Source organism: Emydura macquarii, unplaced genomic scaffold, assembly GCF_026122565.2.
Source record: "Emydura macquarii macquarii isolate MOO-44397 ecotype Brisbane River unplaced genomic scaffold, CSIRO-AGI_Emac_v2 contig_3240, whole genome shotgun sequence".
In the NCBI taxonomy this organism is placed as follows: Eukaryota; Metazoa; Chordata; order Testudines; family Chelidae; genus Emydura; species Emydura macquarii.
The window spans coordinates 1,635,802-1,657,505 of record NW_027133377.1 but is presented as its reverse complement, the minus strand read 5'-3'; the positions used below and the strand labels follow the sequence as shown (position 1 = coordinate 1,657,505).

The 21,704-nt window shown below is 39.2% G+C and overlaps 1 protein-coding gene across 8 annotated transcripts in view; it reads left to right on the top strand.

Annotated features, from left to right (window-relative positions):
• SPON1 (spondin 1) overlaps positions 1–21,704 on the top strand; it is a 678,179-nt gene that overhangs the window by 595,522 nt on the left and 60,953 nt on the right. For all 8 annotated transcript variants that reach the window (XM_067532126.1, XM_067532125.1, XM_067532124.1 and 5 more), the window contains one exon: positions 20,930–20,994. In XM_067532126.1, the coding sequence (XP_067388227.1) occupies positions 20,930–20,994 (65 nt within the window). The remainder of the gene's footprint in view (positions 1–20,929; positions 20,995–21,704) is intronic.

Here is a 21,704-nt window from a genome sequence, read left to right as displayed (position 1 = left end):
TCTGTAAGGCAGAAGTCCTCGGGAGCCTTAGGGTGACTGACACTTCTCCGAGCTGCTCGAAATAAACTGCCTCAAAGAACTATGCACTCAAGTCTTTATTTAGGAGGGCCCTGAGCTTTTCTACGACAACCATTAGTGTATTCAGTAAATATTGATTTGAGCTGTGGTTTAGTGTAGAAAATCATTGACCTACATGTTTAAAAATGATGGACAGTGGAATATCATCACAGAAGCTGCAGCAAGAAACCTAGCAAGAATCTGAGGTACTGTAATGTAACTCCATCACAGACACACACAGCAAATTATGGTCTGGAAAGACGCCAAATGTTCCACTGTAGCCCATCAGGGATCTATATGACAGCCAAGATAGCAAGGCAAATGTTCTGAATGTCTGGAGAACTGTCTTAACTCTGAGATCTATTAGATTATGAAGTCTTCCACTAGGAAGAAAAGTTAAGGAATTCCCAGAAATTCAGTCATTTAAAACTAGACTCGGCTAGAAAGCGGCTTTGAACAATCCTCCATTATTGGAGAAATAAAAAAAAAATCTTCAGTGTTCAATTAATCTTGTCCATTTCCTAAATCTAAAAGAGAGAGGTTGGAGTCCCCTATATCTGAGTCTTGGTAAAAATATCTTGAGGACTAAGTCAGAAATTGATACAAGCTCAAGATTTCATTCAATTTTCTGAAAGTAATTTTAGTTTTGTTCATTTTCCTGAAAGTAAAATATAGAGAACTGTTTTCTGGACCCTGCTTGGTACATCTCTCTTGGTCTTGAAAGGTGCTGGATTAACAGCTCTGGGACTGAAGCACTTCATTTTCCCATAGAGCAGCTCCAGAAAGCATAGAATGCCAATTTACCCAGATGGCTCTGCCAGCATGCCTCATCCTTTTTCTGGAGGGACCGCCTTTAGAGGTAAAAGACTTGTTTAGTCTCCATGCTTAATTTCTTGGCCTCTGTTCCAAGACTGTAAGCTAGTTCCAGTTGTGATAGTTTATGTGATCGCCTGTTCACTAGGAACCAACCCCACCTGTTCATTTCACAATCCCATACAATGACAATTCCCAAATGTGTCCATAGTGGACATGTTAGATAGGCAACCGTTGATCCATCAGATCATAGTGTAGGTGTAGCTGGGTGCCTGATGAATCCATTTAGGGCTGATAAATCCAATTTGGGAGCGACACAGCTTGTTACAAATTTCACAGATCCATGTGTTGTCTTAGTTGGAGTCCAAGATTACAGCATGCTACTTTCTTCTTTCTTGCTTTGCTTCCATCCTCTGGATCACTTCATACTGAGCAGCATCCAGTGCCAGGTATTCCTTCAAGATTGGGTGGGATTTTACATGCTCCTCCCAGCTTTCTACATTGATGTTGAATGACTTCATATCGTTTTTGCACATATCATGGTACCGCCATAAAGGGCAATCCTACTTTCTAGAGCCATCTTGAATCTTGCTGTACAAAATATTCCTGGGGATATAGTCTTCTCCCATTATCCTAACCTGATCTAGCCACTGCAATCTCCTCTTCTTGAGAGTAGTTTCTAAGTGTGGACATGTAGTAATTCTGAAATGGCACCATAAAGTTAGATCTGAGACAACATACCTGAAATAAATTAACTCCTTACAGAGGTGGTATATCATAATCAGAGGCGTATAATGATGTGACTATTCACACCTGCCCTATGTGTCAGTGATGAGGTGTACCTGTTTTCACAAGTACTTTATCCAAACCTTCATTCTTTCTACTTTCCCTGTGGAAAAAGTAGCAGCCCCCCTTGGATGAGCTTTAAAATTGTCACAGCATCCTACCACGTTAAATAGAATAACATTCACTTGAATGAAGTCATTTATACAGTAGTTGTGTGAGATACCATAGAATGAAGGTCAATAATTTTCCTTTGTTGTTTAAAATAGCATCATTTATCTATACTCAAAGGATTTTTTTAGGATCCTTTTTAGCACAACAGAACCAGTCAAGAACTGACATATGCAAATCAATATGCTGTATAGATTAAATGCATATGAGAAAATTATAGCATTTCAACTGCAGATTGCAGCCAATTATATTGAAAAGCCTGCTGTATATTTTATATAAAAATGAGTAGATATACTTTTAACTATAATTTCAACGTATTAAAAACCACTAATTCCAGCTAACACTGTTATTTCAATAAACAGAGGGTTGGTTCTTGTAAAATCATTTGTCGGGCTATTGCTCTGGTTACACTCTTTATAAATCAAATGCTACTTTTTAGATTAACTTGCCCAAGATTAGCTGTGATTCAAGTTTCAGTTCTCTGTCATGTTTCAACAGTTAGATTGTAAGACCCTTGTGACAGGGTTGTTGACTTTTGACATGTTTTTACAATAATAGCAGGGTCAGATTTCCAGTTAGACACAGTAGGCAGGTGCCTAGGAGCACCGGCGTTCTAGGGGCGCCTAAACAGTGGTGGATTACCACACTGGCCAGTGGGGCCCATGCCCAGGGGATCTGGTCAATTTGGGGGCCCTGCATGAGCACCGGAACTCTGGCCCTGCCTCCTGATCCTCCTCTCTCCCAGAGTTCTCCTGCCCTGGTCCTCCTCTTCCCCCTGAGGCCATCCCCCAGCCTCCCTCCTGGCCAGGCAGGAAGCCAGAGCTCAGGGGTGAGCATATTCCCTCTGCTGGAGCTGGCCAAGCCAGTGACCCAAACCCCTCTCTCTCCCGTCATCTCCCATCCCCCTGCACGGGAAACACGAAGGTCAGCTGTAGGCAGGGGAGGTACTGAAGATGCTGTGCCTAGCGGTGCATAAATCTGACCTCGATTAATAGGCATACTTTAGGTATATAAAACTGACCAGAAAGATCAGTTCTAGGGATATAATCTCCCCTGATGGGGTGTTGTCATCTTTGTGGATCTTTGCATACATGTGAGACTAGGCCCTTTGCTGCTGTGAGATTGTGTGGATCATCAGTCAATCAGGCACTATGGGAGAAATCTGTAGACGAAGATAATATTGGGAAAAGTGCCACTCAATTCACGTTGATAGATCAAAAGGCAGCATGGAAAAGATACTGCTCTGTGGGAACTCAGATAGTCTTAATTGCATACCTATAAAGATATTTTATAAAAGGAGATCAATATAGTGAGCTGAGTGGGGAAATTAGCCACATTACTTCAGATATTTGCATTAAAATAAGACCTTAAGTTACCATGTGTGCCTAAAGAATTTGTACTTCCCATGTTTGTGCAGTTGATTTTTTTTTATTTTTTATTTTTTTTATTATTATTCTCTCAAGTAGTTTTGGAAAAGTTACCTCTCACTCATATAGGAGAAAATGCAGTCTTCTAGGGTTGCAAGTTGACAACATGTGTAGGCTTTCTTCAGTAATTCATAACAAAACATAAGGGCCTATATTTTTAATATAGTAAGTTAAGACTCAATTTTTGCAAGGCCAGGTCATCTTCTATAGTGTTTCACTTTCCACAACATGGCATGAAAGTTCCAGCTTTACAGGAAAGCAAACTGATATATTCCAAAATCCATACCTATTGAGTTCTTTTAAAAGCAATGCAGCCCCTCCATTCCCTGGATAATCCAGACTCTCCCGAGAAGGCTTACAGTAAAATCTGAACAAACAAATTTTAAAATCTTGCAATAAATTTCAAAACAAATATAACAACCCTTTCCAACTCGTTGTTCCCACTAGATGTCCCTGTTGGAGATTTCATAGTCACAATCTCCCTGAGAGATCTGACAGTCAAAGTCCAAAGCAAACCAATAGAAAATGTTGCAGGTTCTTCATGAAAATATATATAAAAAAGATACACTTCCTAACTGGGCCTTTATAAATATAGTTCACCATATAATGTAGTACAAGAAACAGGAGAATGTGGTAGTGGACAGTAAATCCCCCATAGTTTCTATGAGCAATGCACCATTTACTGAGTATTTAAGTTGGCTCTCCACATATAATCTGAATCCCACGTTTCCAAAGGCTCTAAAAATATGTAAAATACATTTCTGTTCTCCAAAATTCAGCACCAGTGAGAGTAAAGTATCTCACAACCACTGCCTTCCTGAAACATGTACAAGCAACTGGAGATGTAGTTAGAAAAGTAATTTTTTTCCACTCCAGAATCAGAGTTATCACCTCCTCATACCACTCAGGGCTTTGCAGAACCTCTGTTTTCACAGAAGTGCCTGTAACAGCTTTGTTTTCATAGGCGCATGTGGCACTTTGACAAGAAAACTTGGCTGAATTTGCAGATTTTTTTTAAATGTGTTATGAAAATGGGTGTGAAATTACGATGCTTAGAGTTGTTTTCTTAAACTTTATGATCAGACCCCAAAGAATTCTGTGACATGTCAGTGCCCATTCCAAAGGTAGAGAAAAGGGAACAGAATGATAGGTTCTTAGGTAGGCAGTTCTGTTGCACTAGTTCTGTGTAGTCATGCAATCCACCGTGGCCTGCAGAATGACAGAGCTTCTAAATATATTGTTCCTCCTTTGTGTTTGTAAGCCTGCAGAAAAAAGCCAAGACCATGCAGAGCCAATGAAACAGGATCAAATGCCACTCCTCTATTTTTAATTAAAGGAAAGGCAAATTCTTCCCTCAGAAATGCTTCTAAATCTACACCTTCTATTGACTTCAGCAGAAGTTGCACACGTATTTAAAAGCAGAATTTGGGCCAAAATTTGAGTTGGCTACAGTATAGTATTTATTCATGGCTATTTTAGCTTTTACTTTACATTTAAACAACATATATGACCTTTAAAAATGAGTAGATTTTGAGCCATGTTATCCCTGCCCCTAATGATGCACTAGCCGGGGTGGAGATGCAGGAAGAAACTCCCATGTACCTGTGCAGAAGGCATCCACACTTTGTCTGTATACCTCCAGGAATGCAAGTGGGACAGCCTGCGAGCATTTTTGGACATCATCTAATTCCCAGCTTGGTCATATCTGTGCAAGGTCACGCTGCTTACGCCAGCTGGATGAGAAGCAGGATTGGGTTGGCACCGGCACTACGCATATAATATCTGCTGCTAATGCCTTCACTGTGCGTGTTATGCCTACTTGTGGTTTGCCTGCTTCTGGCACTGCTTTATACCCCTTTGGCCCCCAGCTAGCTCACGCCTGTAGAGCTTTAATACAGCCCTCAGACTAAAAGGCAGAGAACTGGTATGTGCTAGAGGGTTAGAAGGAAGAATTCTCTGAAATATAATTTTGCCCTGGCAAACTCTCTGGGTCAGGATCTTGAATCATTTTGTGTGCTGTACAGTGCCAAACACAGTTCTAGTACATAATAAATAAGTCATTCTCCATATCATCTGCTTCCTTCCTTTCTTTTCCTCCTCTCTTCCCTTGGAAAGATGTGCATTGTAAGGAACAGAAAATCCTCTTTCACGTAGGGATGGGTGAGAAGCAAAAGAACATCACACAGCAGATTTGTGTTTTTGTGAACTACCTTGGTATTTGTGGAAAATAGAGTATCCCTGGGAATTATGGGTGCTGATTGTTCTTTGGATGTTAAGTGGAATCCCTCTTTCTTTGGCATGTTTGCTTATATTTAAGTTATTCTTCAGTACTTCATATCATATAAAACACTAATAATGCTTTACTCTGCAAAATAACGTCCACTGCCTACAGTTTACAGCACTTCAATCTGCCAGATTGATCTTGGAAAGTCATATGGAAACAGACTGAAAGTTACCTGCTTTAAAGCCAATAGATATTTTTTATTCATTTGTATTCATCATGTCTCTTAGTTCCATGATAGCACTTCAAGACATATGCTAAGATCTCAAGGAGCAACATAATGTAACAATATCTGATACGGCATACATGACATGATATGTCAGAAAAGCAATATATAGTGCATTCACAGAAGATTTTAGCAGAGCAGTTTAACGAAAAAGGATAAACTCTCTGGTCATAAATTTCAGATTCACAGCTATTTTCTAGCTGTACATTTCCAATACAGAAAGCAAATTCCAGCAATGAATTGTGATGCTATGTAATTAGTGGGTATAGATTTCCCTTGGGGGAAATACTAAACCACCTGATTATGAGATTAATCTGCCCCTCAGACGCACCAGGAAATATCCCTCCAAAGACAGCAGGCATTGTGTATCCATATTGGAGGGCAGACTTGGAAGCTTTACTAAGGCCCAATTCTGTGATCCTTAATTGTACCAAACTCGGATTGAGTTCAGAGCACATCTGTGCAATTGCTGAAATGAAGGAGCTGTGAAACAGTCTCTCTGTGGCTTTTGGAAGAGAGCCGGGAATGGAGTAAATAATCGCAGACTTACACTGACCCTGCTGGACACAGGGTCTTTAGCAGACATATCTAGGATAAGATACTCCTATGATACAATTTACTTTAAGTAAAAAAGTGTCCTGATTATTCACTCTAGAATGGAAAAGACTGGGGAAGTACAGAGTTATTTTCATCAAGAAGGGTTTTTCAGGAGTTTATTTGGAATGGTCAGTTAATGAAAATGAGCTCTTCTCTCTGCTCAAATGCTGAGATTTCATTTATTTGAAAACTGCCATTAAATTGCCCATTAACAAAACAATAGGAGCACTAATCTAAAATAAAATAATAGAATTAAAAAGAAAATCATTGCTGACAATGAAGTTTATTTAAAAGTAGCTGTAATCAATAAGAAGGTTGGATTTTAGTGCATGAAATGAAAGGCATGCAGCCACGTGGGACCAATAAAACTGGGTGATTTATTGTAGAAAAAGTGTGCAGAACAAATCAGCAGAAATTTGGGTCATGGAAGAGCTGAATGGGGAAAAAGAAGTTGTAGAAATTATTGAGGCTTCCTGTAGTTCCTGCTGATCCGCAAGAACCAGTGATTAGGAAAGCTCTTCTTTAAGAAATGCTGATTCAGTTTGATCAAGGACAGGGCACGCGGCATTAGAGGAGGATTCTTCATGTCTCAGAAAAGCACAAAGGTCCTGACCCAAAGCTCATTGAAGTCGATGGGAGTTTTTAGTACTTACTTCAAGGGTTCAAAGATCAGGACCAAACTGAACTATAAAAATCTATCTAGTAGGCATAAAGGTGCCAGGCATTCACCATTGGTCAGTTTGGAAGGGGTTTCTGTTTCTCCACTTAGTTTCAGATACTAACAAACTAATCAATAAGTGATAGGATGTGGCTCCTACTATGTCAAAGTTTGAGTTCAGAAAGCAGAAATTGGCCAAATAGTAATGCTATGTGCTACTATTAGAGCTGGGCAAATAACTGATTTTCTGGTTCAGTGGCTGCATGTAAAATACATCTATCTATATTTAGATGCATGTAGACATAGAAAGTGTGTGTGTGTGTGTGTTTATTTTTTATTTTCAGGTCAAACAAAATATTTAGTTTGACCCAAAATGGCACATTTTGGTTTGGTTGTTTTTTTGTTGTTGTAGGTAAATTAACCTCTAGGAATTAGCAAAATGTGCACAGTCACTGTACCTGTTCTGAGCATGTCTCATGCCCTAGATTTATGTACACAACATTTTCAAATGTACCATTAGTTGTCAGTTCTACAGAATTTTACAGTTCATTGAAAAAATTTACAATATTTTCCTACTCTAAGAATGAAATATTGTGGTGATTTGATATCAGTGCAATAAGATAAACGCATCCTTTTAAAATGTAAACCACTGTATGACTCTCTTTAATTTAGAGCTGCTCCGGTCATAAAATAATTATATTAATGCAACACTCAGCAGCTTCACCTCACAAAGTTTTTAGGTTACTTTAATTACACTACTTAAGAGACTTTAATTTAAAAGTTTGCATGAAAATACTATTGGGTGATGCACAAGATGGAAGGTCTTTTTCCATCTCTGTATTCTGTGGGTAAAATACCGCCAGTGGCACTTCACCCAGGGCAGAATTTGATACTATGTTTCTGTACCTGCTACTCAAACAGCTTGAAATTTCACATTTTTATTTTCTTGAAAGTAATCAAGAGATGAAAAATGTTTTTATCAAGGGAAAGAATGATACCATTGGTTCTCTATTCCTGCCACCAACTTTCCCCCGCCCCTATTGACTGCAGCCACTGTCAAGATGGCACGTCGTAATGGATTTGCTTTAATTGAGTGCCCCAATATAAGATACTGTTTTGTTTCTGACTTCCTCTCTCAACACAGCCTAATGTTTTCTTCCCTTTAAGGATGCACCACAGAGACTTTTTTATAAAATTATCAGAGTCCAATGGTCTAATTCAACCAGGAATTATTAAGAATGGTGAGTGGAAAACTGGATTAAAACAAACAAAACAATGAGCATACCCGAGCCAGTCCGAAACCCTACAAAGCCCATGAAGATAGGGCCTGAGATTTTCAAAGGAGCGTAAAGCCCTAAATTCCCTCAAAACTGCCCCAGGCATCTTTGAAAATCCCACCCAGGGCCACCATATTTATGATGAATAAAAACAATACTAAGGAGTGTTTTCTCCCATCTGTCCCTTTTGGCCCCTCAGCTAGTCAGATACACCCTTTTGGTCTCAGGTTTCCTTTCCTTGACCTCTCACAGCCTGTTACACCTTTCAGATTTCTTCAATGTGCTTTGTTTATTAAATACCAGACCTCATCCCCAAAAGAGTGTTTGCTGGAGTCTGTCCCCACATTAACTCAGGACTGTTTTCAGTGCTATGGCTAAAGGGTTTCAGTTCATTTTTCCTTGTTTTATCTGTACATCTCACCTTTCCAAGTAAACATCCCCCTACCCAAAGCTGTCTGTCATTTATGTTGACCTTGATAGCCCTGCTTTGGCAAATTAATTATCTTTATTGCAGGTGCACTACCAGCTCTTTTTGCTATGAAAGATGCAGGGCTTTAATAATTGTGTAATTCATTCTTAATATTAATTCTACTGAAGTATTAATCATGGATTTAACTGATCTGTCACAGGCACCCAGCACAAGTATCTGCCTTCCAAGCAATGGGAGACATGGATGCCAATCATATCAACAGCAGTGTTAGAAATGACCTTATCCAACTAACCACAACAGGCCAGCTTATCTAGGGGAAAGGTCAGAGTGCCAAACAGACCAAGAAATAAAATAATTTCCATCTCTGTGGCTACTAGAGAACTGGGGCTTGTCCTCAGAGCTGTGAGCCACCATTACCCGCATTGCATAAATCAGGACCCTCAACAAATTTTCATGAAGGAAAACATAATGGATCAAACTTCCCTAGATCAAAGAAGATTAGAGTTGGAAGGGACCTCAGGAGGTAATCTACTCCAACCCCACTGATCAAAGCAGGGCCAACCCCAATTAAATGATCCCAGCCAGGGCTTTGTCCAGCCGGGCCTTAAAAACCTCTAATGATGGAGATTCCTCCACTTCCCTAAGTAACCCATTCCAGTGCTTCACCACCCTCCTAGTGAAAAAGATTTTCTTAATATCCAACGTAGACCTCCCCCACTGCAACTTGAGACCATTGCTCCTTATTCTGTCATCTGCTACTACTGAGAGCAGCCTAGTTCCATCTTCTTTGGATCCCTCCTTCAGGTAGTTGAAAGCTGCTATCAAATCCCCCCCCTCACTCTTCTCTTCTGCAGACTAAATATGCCCAGTTCCCTCATCCTCTCCTCATAAGTCATGTGCCCCAGCCCCCTAATCATTTTTGTTGCCCTCCACTGGACTCTCTCTCCAATTTGTCCACATCCTTTCTGTAATGGGGGGCCCAAAACTGTACACAATACTCCGGATGTGGTTTCACCACTTCCAAATAGCGAGGAATATTCATTTCCCTCGATCTGCTGGCAATGCTCCTACTAATGCAGTCCGGTATGACATTAGCCTTCTGGGCAACAAGGGCACACTGTTGACTCATATCCAGCTTCTTATCTACTGTCACCATCAGGTCCTTTTCTGCAGAACTGATGCCTAGCCAGTCGGTCCCCAGTTTCTAGCGACGCATGGACTTCTTCCATCCTAAGTGCAGGACTCTGCACTTGTCCTTGCTGAACCTCATCAGATCAGTCACTTAGTTGCTTAAGACAGGCTGGATCAAGTTCCCCTCCAGGCAAAGATCTCTGAAACACCTATCCTCCCGTTCTTGGATGTGGCAGAAGCCTTTCTACATGTCTGTGATGGGGAATGAAGAAGGAGACTGGATATGCCAATGGAGACCAAAATCATCCACTCCCCAGTGAGATCCTTGAGACTCCTCAGGAAAAAGTAATAAATTCCTGTACCATATTGCATTTTCTGCTGTATCTGCCCCACATTCATCCTAGGAGCTGGTGCTGCCAGAGTGAGGCCATGGTGAGGCAGTTACAGTGATATGTCCATGTGGCTGGCTCTGGATCCTTGGGATCCACACAAGATTTAGGGCAAATGCTGTGGTCTTTTCTGGGAGAAAGGTGATAAACTTGCTCCTGTAATGGGGTGATGTGGAGGGATCTCTGTGTGAGGATCCATGGGAAACTTCCCCCTCCTTCCCCCAATCTCCCTCCTGTAAATTTTAATGAGGTTTGGGGTGATCTTGCCCACAAAATTCTCAGAGGCAACTAAGCACACAGAAAGCTGGGACCATGAGGCTGCACAGCCCTGGAGAAATGTTGCCTTTGGGTGCCCAAAAACGCAACCACCTTGTCTTGAAATTCATTGTAGTAACTGGAAATAACGGGGGAGCTGGAGGAGGTTGGATTGTTGTTGTTTTTAATTCCAATTCTTCTGATTGAATGAAGTGTATTGCATAAATGGAACCCTGTTTAGTTCTTTCATTTTGGTTAAAGATTGTTCTTTCAAGGACGTTTGGTGGTTTTTTTTTTTTTTTTTTGGCACAGTTTTTGCCACCCCGACCTAGAACAGCTTTGTTCTCAGTCCTAGTTCACGGCAATAATTTCACAGAACAATCCAGCTTTCCCCCGGTGGTTTTTCCCTAAGCTGACTGCTGATCCTTCAATCCAGTTTGACTGATTCATAGCACAGCTAGGGATGTCTTTGATGTTGTCATCTACAACTGTTCTGCATCGGGCTGAAGCCGTCAGATAAAGTGAGTACAAAGGGGCACCGCTAGCTGGATGTGAGGTGGGTGATCAGGAGTAGGTCAGATCAGTTTTTTCATGCAATCCCATGAGGATGACTTTGCTAGTATTTCTAATCTCTGAGGAACAGCTCATTGCGCTGTCATTTCCATTGATGGTTAATTCACGTGTTATAAATACCCCCGACAGCACCACCACCCTGATATAAAGCATTCTGGGCCAAATACAGAGGTGGGAATTCACGGGTAGTGCTGCATGTTGGTAAATTGGTTAAATTTATAGGCAGAGGTAGAAAATGGGGAAGTGTGGCAGACAAAACTACTAGCAGGAATGTGTAAATTACACCCACTTACATCAACTTATTGACATGTAATTTACATTTTCCTTTACAAGGGTGTCCATTGTAAAACCCAGCCCTTACTTTAGGCACATGTAACTTTAAGACACCACCTGCATTCCTGTATTCTTAAAGATTTGGGAAAGAAAAGCCAACCCACCCATAGCAAGACAGGCTACATAGAATGAAGCAAGATACACAACCTGCAATAAATAAAACATGAAGAAGAGCTCATGGGGACAAATATTTTCCTGTTATGCTGATCGGTTCACTTACTGGAAATGAGAACAGAAATATTTAAAATTTACCTAGGAATCATTAACACAAGCTGCTGTTTATTTTACAGTGTGGAAGAATGAAATATCACTATATCAGAAGACGCTGGGTCCCCACATATTGTATAATAGCAGCTTACAGGACATAAAATAGGGCACATGATTCTCACTGTCACCCTTAACAACAATTCTGTTCTTAATTTCAGCCCACATTGCTTTCCCAAAACATCCATTTCACTGAAAGAAAATCCCAAGGGACAGGTAATGGAGAAGGATATATCTGAAAGTGAATATATGATTTGGGGATATGTAACAACAGTAATTACGAAAATGCCTTTCCTTGATGTCATCCCAGAAAACCATAATCACTCCAGAAATTATCCAGAACTGATTTTGTGTTATGGAGTTTCAAATGTACTCTGAACTGAGATCCATTCAACCAGTTTTACAGCACTATTTCCATTTCTACAGCAATGGCCTGGGAGCCAGATATATCTGAGCTTCGGTTCTGCCCGGGGCTCACTCTGTGGCCTGGGGCTAGTCACTTAGATCAACATTTTCTGACTTAGATGCCTGACATCATGCTGATGGGTTTGAAAAGTTTCAGCATTAATTGATTTATCTTCCTTTCTTTAAGACGTGGATAATGCCTACTTCATTGGATAATGTGGATAGTGTGTGTGTGTGTGTGTGTGTGTGTGTGTGTGTGTGTGTGTGTGTGTGTGTGTACGTACAAATATAAATGTTAAGCGTTATGGGCCCAATTCAGGAAAGCTTCTTTATTCAGCATAGCATTTAAGCAGTTGTATAACTTTAAGCACCTATCTAAGTGCTGTCCTGAATAGGGACAGACCAAAGTACATGCTTACTGCCTACTTTTCTGAATCAAGGCCTATTAGTAAGCTAAACATTCAGAGCTGGGTTTAGATTTTGATCCCTTTCTTCAGGATTTTCAGTTCCACCCCCATGTCCACTATTTTATATGTCAGCCACGCCATTCTGCTTTTGCAATTCCATGGAATTCCAAAGTTCACTAAACAAATACCTCCAGTGGTCTGGTCTCTTTGATGAGTTGAAAAAGTAGTTCATATAGTTTCTAAGATAAATTTAATTCCTTATTTGTGGGAGAAAAGAAATGCAAAACGTATACATTAAAAATTATTGAGTTGCGCAGGGAGTAATTCAATCTCTCTATATATTACAGTGCAAATATTGAATTCAGTCCAAGCATATATGTATGCCTCATTCATGATGTGTGGTTTTATTGGGTGCCAGTTTTTAAAAATGTCAGGGCATAAGAGCATATCCATCTTGCTTCAGAAAATCACTGTCATATAAATTCAGATAACAGCAAAGTAAAATTCAGTCCTGACGTAAGTCCACTGATTTAAATGGATTCACAACAGCTTACAATAGCTCTGAATTCATCCTAATGGATTTTAAAATAATATGCATGAAGAGAAAAGGATCTCAACAATGATGTATAGTAAACCATTAGCAATGATATCATATTTTTCTTGTCATTTTTAAAGAAAAATCTTTTATGATGCTAAAGAACTTAACCCTATGATATAAAGGCTCTCCTCTGTAAAATGTGGAAAAGCAGCTTCCTGTATCTTAGAGTCCAAGCTCTTATAAAGAAAAATGTTTGCATACAAAACTAAACTGCATCGTAGAATTAGGGTTTGAAGTAACTGAAGCAGCACCTTTAATAACATCCACAGGAAAATGTATGCCCTATGTACACCATAAGAGATAATATCACGTTACTATTGTGCAGGGGACCTTGCAGATAAGATTATGTAATGTTTATCTTAATGGCTATGGTGATCTTCTGAGGTGCCCAATGTGAACCAGAAATGCTTTGAAACCACAGCAGGCTCAGGCTAAGCTGACTATTTATGCAATTACTGAAACATGCCTTCTCTCCAAGACTCAGAATGCATTATTACATATCACATTCAGAGTTGCAAGGAAGTAAATGTGCATGGCAAGGTAAACTTGAAAGCAAAAACAAAGATGGGGACCTTTGGAGGAATAAAAAGTGATGTGCAGCTACAAGCTATTGCCATATGCAGTATTAAAAGTCTGAATGAACAACTTCTGTCTGTTCAGAACTCTGGGTGAATTTGAGGAGAGCCGCGTATATGGATATTCTCATTTTGTTAAAAAAGTACATATTACAGAGCTGGGGAAAAAATGTTTTTATTTACAGCAAACTATAAATAGATTTTCTCAACCAAAGGGCCCTGTTCAACTTCCATCAAGATCAATGGAAACCCTTAATGTGTTGAACAATTAACTAATCAATGGTTCCACATTAGTTCATGTTTCAGAGAAATGTCTTTTTATTTTTTCTAGAAATTTATAAAAATCATACTGTATTATCCTCCTGCCTCTTTGCACATGCACATTTTCTTTTCTAACCTATGAAACATGCATACTTTCTGGCACAGTTTGTGCCACAGTTGCATCTAAACTTGTATTCAAAGTTAGGTCATCAAACATTAAAACATTTTCATGAATAAAGAAAATTCTTCATGGACAGTGGACATAGGCTTTTCATAGATAAAGATGGTGATTTGTGTGTGGGGATAGGTGATTTTGTGTATACTTACGACTGTGAAACCTTTGTGTCCTGATCTCTTAGTTTAGGGTGCCATCATCTGTTTGCCTTACTGTCCATCACCCATGTAGATATTTTTATAACATTCTTGTCACCATAGTATCCAAATCTTTTACAAGTACTGAATGAAACACTCAACATTATTGGTTTCTTTGCTTCCATCCCATGCACCACCTCCTCCTTCAGGTCTCGTAAAGAGGAATAATAGTCAGGTGGTGAAGGCATTGGCCTGGAACTCAGAAATTTGAGTTCATTTCCTCTCTCTGACAGAGATTGCAAAATTGAGCTATTGCGTATGAGTGATTTTTTTGGTTTGCTAGCAATTCCGAATGAATGAATGAATGAATGAATAAATAAATAAAATTGTTGCCCCAAAAGAAGTTCTTTAAAAAAAATATTTGGCAATTAACCCCAACCCACAAAAAGCATTCTGGGTTGAACAAAATACTTTGTTTTGATTTTCACATTTTTAAATTTTTAAAAATTATTATTAAATTGAAGAAAATGTCAAAATGAATAGTTGTTGATATGAAAAATATAAAAGTAATGCTATGTAGGGCTTTTTTTTTTTTTCTTCTTCTCTTTGCCCCATCATAAAATGGGGTTGATATTGCTTCTGTATCTCACAGGAATGTTTCAAGGATAAGTTTATTAATGTTTGAGGTGTTCAGATACTATGGCGATTGATACCCTAGTAATAGATAGAAATCCTGTCCTATAAAACAAATGCCAACCAACTGCTGTGTGAAACCCGTAAAAGAAAACCCTGGCTCAAAACATATTTCTTCATTCTCACATTTGATTCAATCTGACTGGCCGATTTTGCTGTCTGCTAAAAAGTGCTTTGTCATTTGTTTAGTTGAACTGCATCTAATAGTATTATTTATTATAAAGTGCTAAGAATCCTACATAGTATTATGCATGTTACATATTATAAAAGCCATAGTAAAAAATTGCTTCATAAAAACAATAATTTTCAATGCTGAACCAGATACAGATCATGTCCACTATTAAAAAAAATAGCAGGAGCATATGAGAAAGTTTATAGGGTTTGCGAGGTCCTATTAATCTCGCTTTTGATTCAGTAGTATGCTAATGGGAGACTTAAAAATTTTACCACAAGCTTCCAATACATTTTAAACAGACATTACTCTTTAAACAAGTTGTCTTAAATCCCGTTGGTTGTGCAGTTCTTTAAATCAAAGTATATTTGAACACTACTCTAGTAAGCTATGCTCCACTTTCCAATGCTTCATGATCCACGTTTGCTGAATCCTTTTGTAATGCACATGATTGACTGGTTGAGTTTAATGGTTGATTCATAGTGCAGAATTAATGTACGGTGCCATTTAATATTCTAATTTAGTAGCCATCATCATTTGTAAATTGCAAGAACAAACAGATGTAATGCAAGTTATTAACTCTTGAAAAAGAAGAAAAATTGATATAATGACTCTCTATATCAGATTGGAAGCATATGTTATAAAATTCTGCTTTTAGGCTTTCTTTTAGGAGGCTAGTTTGGTAGGGAGAAGTTGTCATGTAAAAATCCAGAATAACTAAAGTCAATAGAAAGACTATTGGATCAGGCTCTACGTGTATGATGAAGAGGTAATTTTGACAGCTCAAGAAACTGAACTCCTGTTTTTAGACAAAAGACATGCACAACATCAACAGTGCAAATTTCCTCGCCCCATGACTGTCTCTAGGGGTAAAAGAATATTTCGTTGTCCTTTCCCAATATTTCCTGGGCCTCCCTACTGATACTAAAAACGATGCTAATTAGTAGTTATTTTTGTAAAAACAGTAGCTGATTGTAGACAACGGACAAACAGAAAAAAGGGCTTTATCTGGCAAATACATATTTCACTATAATTTCTGATCGCTTCACTATGACTTACTTTTACAAATTATACTACAGTATGTTGACTAATGTGCTACAGTATAAAGTACAATAATTTATAATATCTAAACTACACTTGTCAAATTAAATTAACCACGTAAACTATTACTGCATTACAAAATCTATGTTCACTTAATCACTAATTTGCAAAATGTGGTAATCCTCAGTGAGCCCCCTACTCATTAATATAAATGACATTGGCCTTGAGTCCGGAAAGCATCTCTATTCAGGACAGCCCTGAAGCATATGAATAAGTGTGGACTTAAGCAAATGCTTAAGAGCTTTCCTGAATCCAGGTCGTAGAACCTGATCCAAAGTCCACTGATCTGGTCCAATATGAGGTTCTCTGGTACTTTATTATGACCCTAATTCAACAAGGTACTTATATACAAGACTAAATTTAGGTACGAGTTGTTTCATTGGCTTCAGTGCTTAAGATGAGGCATATACTTAAGTATTTTGCTGAACTGAGATCTAAAAAAACCAAGAAAATTCAATTACAAAATGTGTGATTCAGGAAGAAACTCACTTAAAAGCAAGCATACACACAGGGAATGTTAATGAAGTATCTGTAACAACTGATAGAGAGATACCCAGATTCACATTCTTGTACTTCCCACATGCTCAGAACGGTGAGATAAGGTTTTCTTCTTTTAGCTGACCTATGTACATTAGACTTAGCCTGAAAGATTTCCAGAAGCTCCAGAAAAACGCTTTGGTGCCTGTTCCTTTTCTTTCATTACTTTCTATTCAAACTTCTGCATTATTGCTAGGCAACTGGCATCATAGATGATAAAACTAACTGGTTTTCTCTGCCTTTTGGCATGAGTTGGGCATTCGTATGACTGTAAAAGTCAAAGCAAAACTTTGGGGGTAGGAAGGGCAGGAAGAAAAGGGGATAAATGGTGCAGAATGAACCCAAGGGAAATGTTTACCAGAACTCATTGAAATAAAAAATTGATAGTATTTTACAGTTCTATGGAGGTCTTTGCACTGGGATAATACAAGGCCACCTATTAGACACTGTAGTGGGCAAATCCTGCTTCAGACTGACAACTCTTTGTATTTTATGTTTATGGGTTTAATATCAGACATTTTATAGCCTCATAAGATAATTTAAAAGTCTCCTTCAAATTTCCACCCTACACATACATACTATAGAAGGAGAGGTTGGCAGGCAAAGATGTATACTACCCTGTGAATCTGTGCACATATAACCCACTGGTGAGCATGTGTTATAGTTGTTCTCTGTGCCCAATCCAGAGAGGATGCAAGTCTGTTATAACCCCTAGCAAGACAGCATGGCTTTTCAACTCATGTAGAGATGTGTGCTCTGGAGGGCTTTGGTTCAGTCTCTGGTGTGTAAACCAAGATGGCTGAGTCACACACTTTTTTTTTGCATATGCTATATTCAAGTTCCTGGGACTAAAGAAGTTCCTCTTTTTTTTTTTAAAAGATTGTCACTCAGATTATATTGTATAATGGTGATGTTACATTTAAGGTTGTATTATGATTTCAGATTACAGAAAGACAAAATGAAACAACATCCTGAAAAAATTATTCTTTTCAGTCTTATCCCTCTGGTAAAAACTAGCTCCTAGCTAGCTCTTTGTGTATAGAATCTCTGTCAAAGAGTGATTTTAAAACCAAAACCAAAACCACACCAGAAACATTTAATTAAAAAATTAGTCATTTAAATATTGTGCAACTTCTGAAAAATCAGAACTATCTCTGAAGTGCACTACTTTAACCTTGATAGGATTTATTTAAAAATTAAATCTAGCAAATAATTGTTACACGGTCTCAATCTGAAACTGTAAAGATCACTTTAGTTTATATTATAGTCTAATCCCATTTAATTGGAGATGGGTTGTAGGTACAAAATTTGCATCTGGATTTCAAACCCTTCCAAGTTTGGGATTATAGAGTTTTCAGCTCTGGGTATTAATTCATTGTAAAGGGGGACTGAGTCAGGTCTATTTCCCTCTCTGCTCTGAATAATAAACTACTATTGATATTACAATTTGAAACATTATTCATTCTTAGTACACATTTTAAATTTACATAGTACAGCACGTGCCACAAGTGTTTGCTTACATAAGTGACCCAGATGGTCTAGACTTAGCTATTGATTTCTGCTGGATACACAATGCACTATTTTAAAAGTGCAAATGTATATTTAACTAGTAATAGTCAAACTCCCTTTGGTGTGTTTAATATGTGGCTAATCATTTTAAATGCAAATGTGTTCTAAAAGAATGCAAATTAAAATACACATATTTAAAAAGTGTTAGGATGTTGGGTTGGTGAACCAAACAGCCAAAAGCAAAGGAAATTTAGAATTAAGGCAGATTCCATCCTCATCACAAAATGTACAGAGAGAGAGAGAGGCAGTGAGTATCTGTGAGATAGTTAACTCTCCTGGTTTGATCAGTTTCTGCTATTCACTTCTTACCCTTAATTATTTTCAGGCAGTGCTTAATTTGTAATGTGCTGGGGCTCAAGCAATTTTTTTACTCTCATAACTGACATGGCAAACCCAGAGGTGCTGAAGCTAAGAAGTGCCAAGTCTAGAGGTGCCAGGACTCAGATCTGGCAAGCCCTGGCACAAATTAAGCACTGCTTTCAAGGGAATACTGCCTCCCCTGTTTCTGAAGGCATAGAGTGGACCTAGTGGAAGCAGTGTGGTTATTCTGGGTGCATTGGGATCAGGCTATGCACTGCATGAAGCAGAGCACAACTCATTTCTACCCCAACATGACAGTGGTTTTGAAAGTGGGAGTGGGGAATGAGCAATGCGAGGGCTGGTGGATAAGACTGCTGCAGCTATGTCGTCTCGTGCAGCACTCAGATTTCTCTGCTACACAATGTACATAGTGTGCTGTGCATAAATATTCCCTTTCCAGCATAGTATTCCTTATTCTAGCCCCACTAATCATCTGAGAGTCATTATCTTTTGATTGTTATTTAAATGCATAATGCTAGATCCTCAGCCGGTGTACGTGAGTACAGATCCATTGAGTTTAATGCAGCTATGCCAATTTACACCAGCTCGGAATCTGGCCAGTGTCTGTCCAACAGCAGCAAATTATCCCTTCATAAAGTAAATGGATTATTCCAAGCTGCTCTCTCAGGATGAGGAAGAGGTCATGGTGCGGATGAGCACCTGGGGCTGAACAGCTCCCATGTTACAGATAGGACATATCAGTGCTGTGTAATTGCTTTGCTATGGTAAAAAGAGGGAGACTGAAAGTAATGACAGTGGTAGAAATGACCAGTGAAAATTGATTTCCCTAAACTGGGGCATATATGGATTAGAGCTAGCCTGGGGTATCTGAGCCATTGCTTTCAAGCAAGAGACGGCAAGGTTATCACTAAAATGAAAGGACAGCTCTGTTGGAACTGCCAATTAATAGTAATGTATAGGGTGGGTTTTTTAGTTTAATTGGGACATATTTTAAAAGGCTGCAGAAATCATGAGCATGAGTTGTGAACTTCTTATTTTCTTAAACAATTTACTGGGAAGGAATCCTGAGGGAGATGGTAAAGGCTCTAAGAAACATTTGATAGATGTCTTCTGTGCACCAGAGCCTCGTTAAAACAGTCCCCTGTTTTTGTTCTGGGTTTATTACACTGCATATAAATTTAAAAACTGCTGATGCAGGAATTTGTATAGTCTTTAGGGAAAAAAATCATTGTACAGTTCTTAGCCACAGTCTGGGTTTCCACAGGTGTGTGTTATACTTCCTCACTTTTTTGAATGTGAGTTTGTGTGGGGAAGGGAGAAGTGGGGTAAAACTGCTATCAGTAGTTATATTTCAATGTTTACAGTGCATCCATTGATTGTTTACATAATACTGAACCCTTCTAGATAAGAAAGTTTAATTCTTTCAGGGTGTATCTGATTGATGAGGGCAAATCCCTAGTGCAAGACTCTCTCATTTCTGCCCTCCTCAATGTGCACCACTTTGAAAAAATTCCCCTCAAATCAGGAGTTGCTGATCTCATTCTCCTTCCCCAAATACTGTTGTGTCCATTGCTAAACCTTACAAATGGCAATATTCTGGTTTTTGTTCCTCAGCAAGGTTCAAGTGTGCCTCTACCCACATGGGACTGCGCACAGCTATAACTGAGTCTTCCAGAGGTGTGCGGTTTTGGGGGCAATCTGGCTGTCTTCCCCTCACGGTAGCAGGGGTGGCTGCATTTTGGAATGGCCAGGAGATCTGTGGGAACTACAAAGCGCGGTCTTGTGGATTTTGGTGTCTGGGCTCTTCCTAAGCTTCCTCTACTTTTAGCAGAACAGCTCTTGTCTGTGCCATGCTGCCATTGGTTTTGTCCATGTCATTTGAACACCCATTGCCCTTCACAGTTGGTTCAAGCTGTGTGGGGGAGAGTAACTGTGACCCAGAAGAGCAGAGACTCATGATGCATTTTGCACTATAAACTCCATTGCTCTTAAAGGGAAATGTGATGAACTGAGCTATTCTGCAGTCTGCTCCCCAGCTCCTGCAGAAGTGGGAGAGGCAGAAATGTAGTGAAGTGTAGGGAAGGGAATGCTTTCTTCTCTGCGCTCACATAAGCTCCTCTCTGCACTACACAGAGCAGGACAACATTTCCTCCAAGCAGCAGGGAGAGGGAGGTATATCTCTCTCCTTCCAAGTTCTGAAGAGCATCTTGAATCCAAGTGCCTCCTCGATTTGCTATAAATCATTGCAGAATGTTACTCTCATAATAAAGTTGTCTCAATCACTGTTTTATATTTTGTTCTCTTCTTTTACAGAGTGATGAGGTTTTAACTGTCATCAAGGCGAAAGCACAGTGGCCTGCCTGGCAACCACTAAACGTGTAAGTAGGTAGAGAATGGAGCCTCCCAATAGGCTTCTGTTCAATATTGTCTAACAGACTGCTTTAAACTTATTGCCTCACACAATGGCTTGCTTTTGCAAAGAAACAATATAAAAGTCCCGTTGATAGATGAGTTTGTCTTGCGCTTTGGTATTCTGCCAATAAGTTCCTCTTTTTTCATTATTATTTGCACGCATGGGGCTTACTAACCATATCAGGGAAAGAGAAAAAGCAGATAGTTTTGAGTTTGTGCCTATATCAAACAATGGAGTTCATTGAGTGTTTGCATGAATATATTAGATACATGTGTCAGGTTGTCTGGAATGGCTCATGAATGTGGGTGCAGGGCAGACTGTAACAAACCAAGGCTCGCAGTTGCTGCATTGGTGCCAGTTCCATTGAAGTGGTCTCTGTGACATCTGAGTACGGTGCTTGGATGCCTTGTGAAAACTTACAAGCAAAGCTCTCAGTTTCTGATCTGGGGTTTGCCTTTTAAAGGCTATTCCCCACTCTTTTCAAAGCTGTTCAAGGTCTTTTGTGTCAAGACCATCCTATGACTGTGGTTCGCTCCTTGTGACTAATCTTTAACTTTTAAAACTCTCAAAATTAAATTAAATTAAATTAGGTTATGATCTATAAATCCAATTGACTGGTGGCATGTGAATCCAGTCAAGATTACTCCAATGTCAGGCTATCTGGAGTGGCTCACC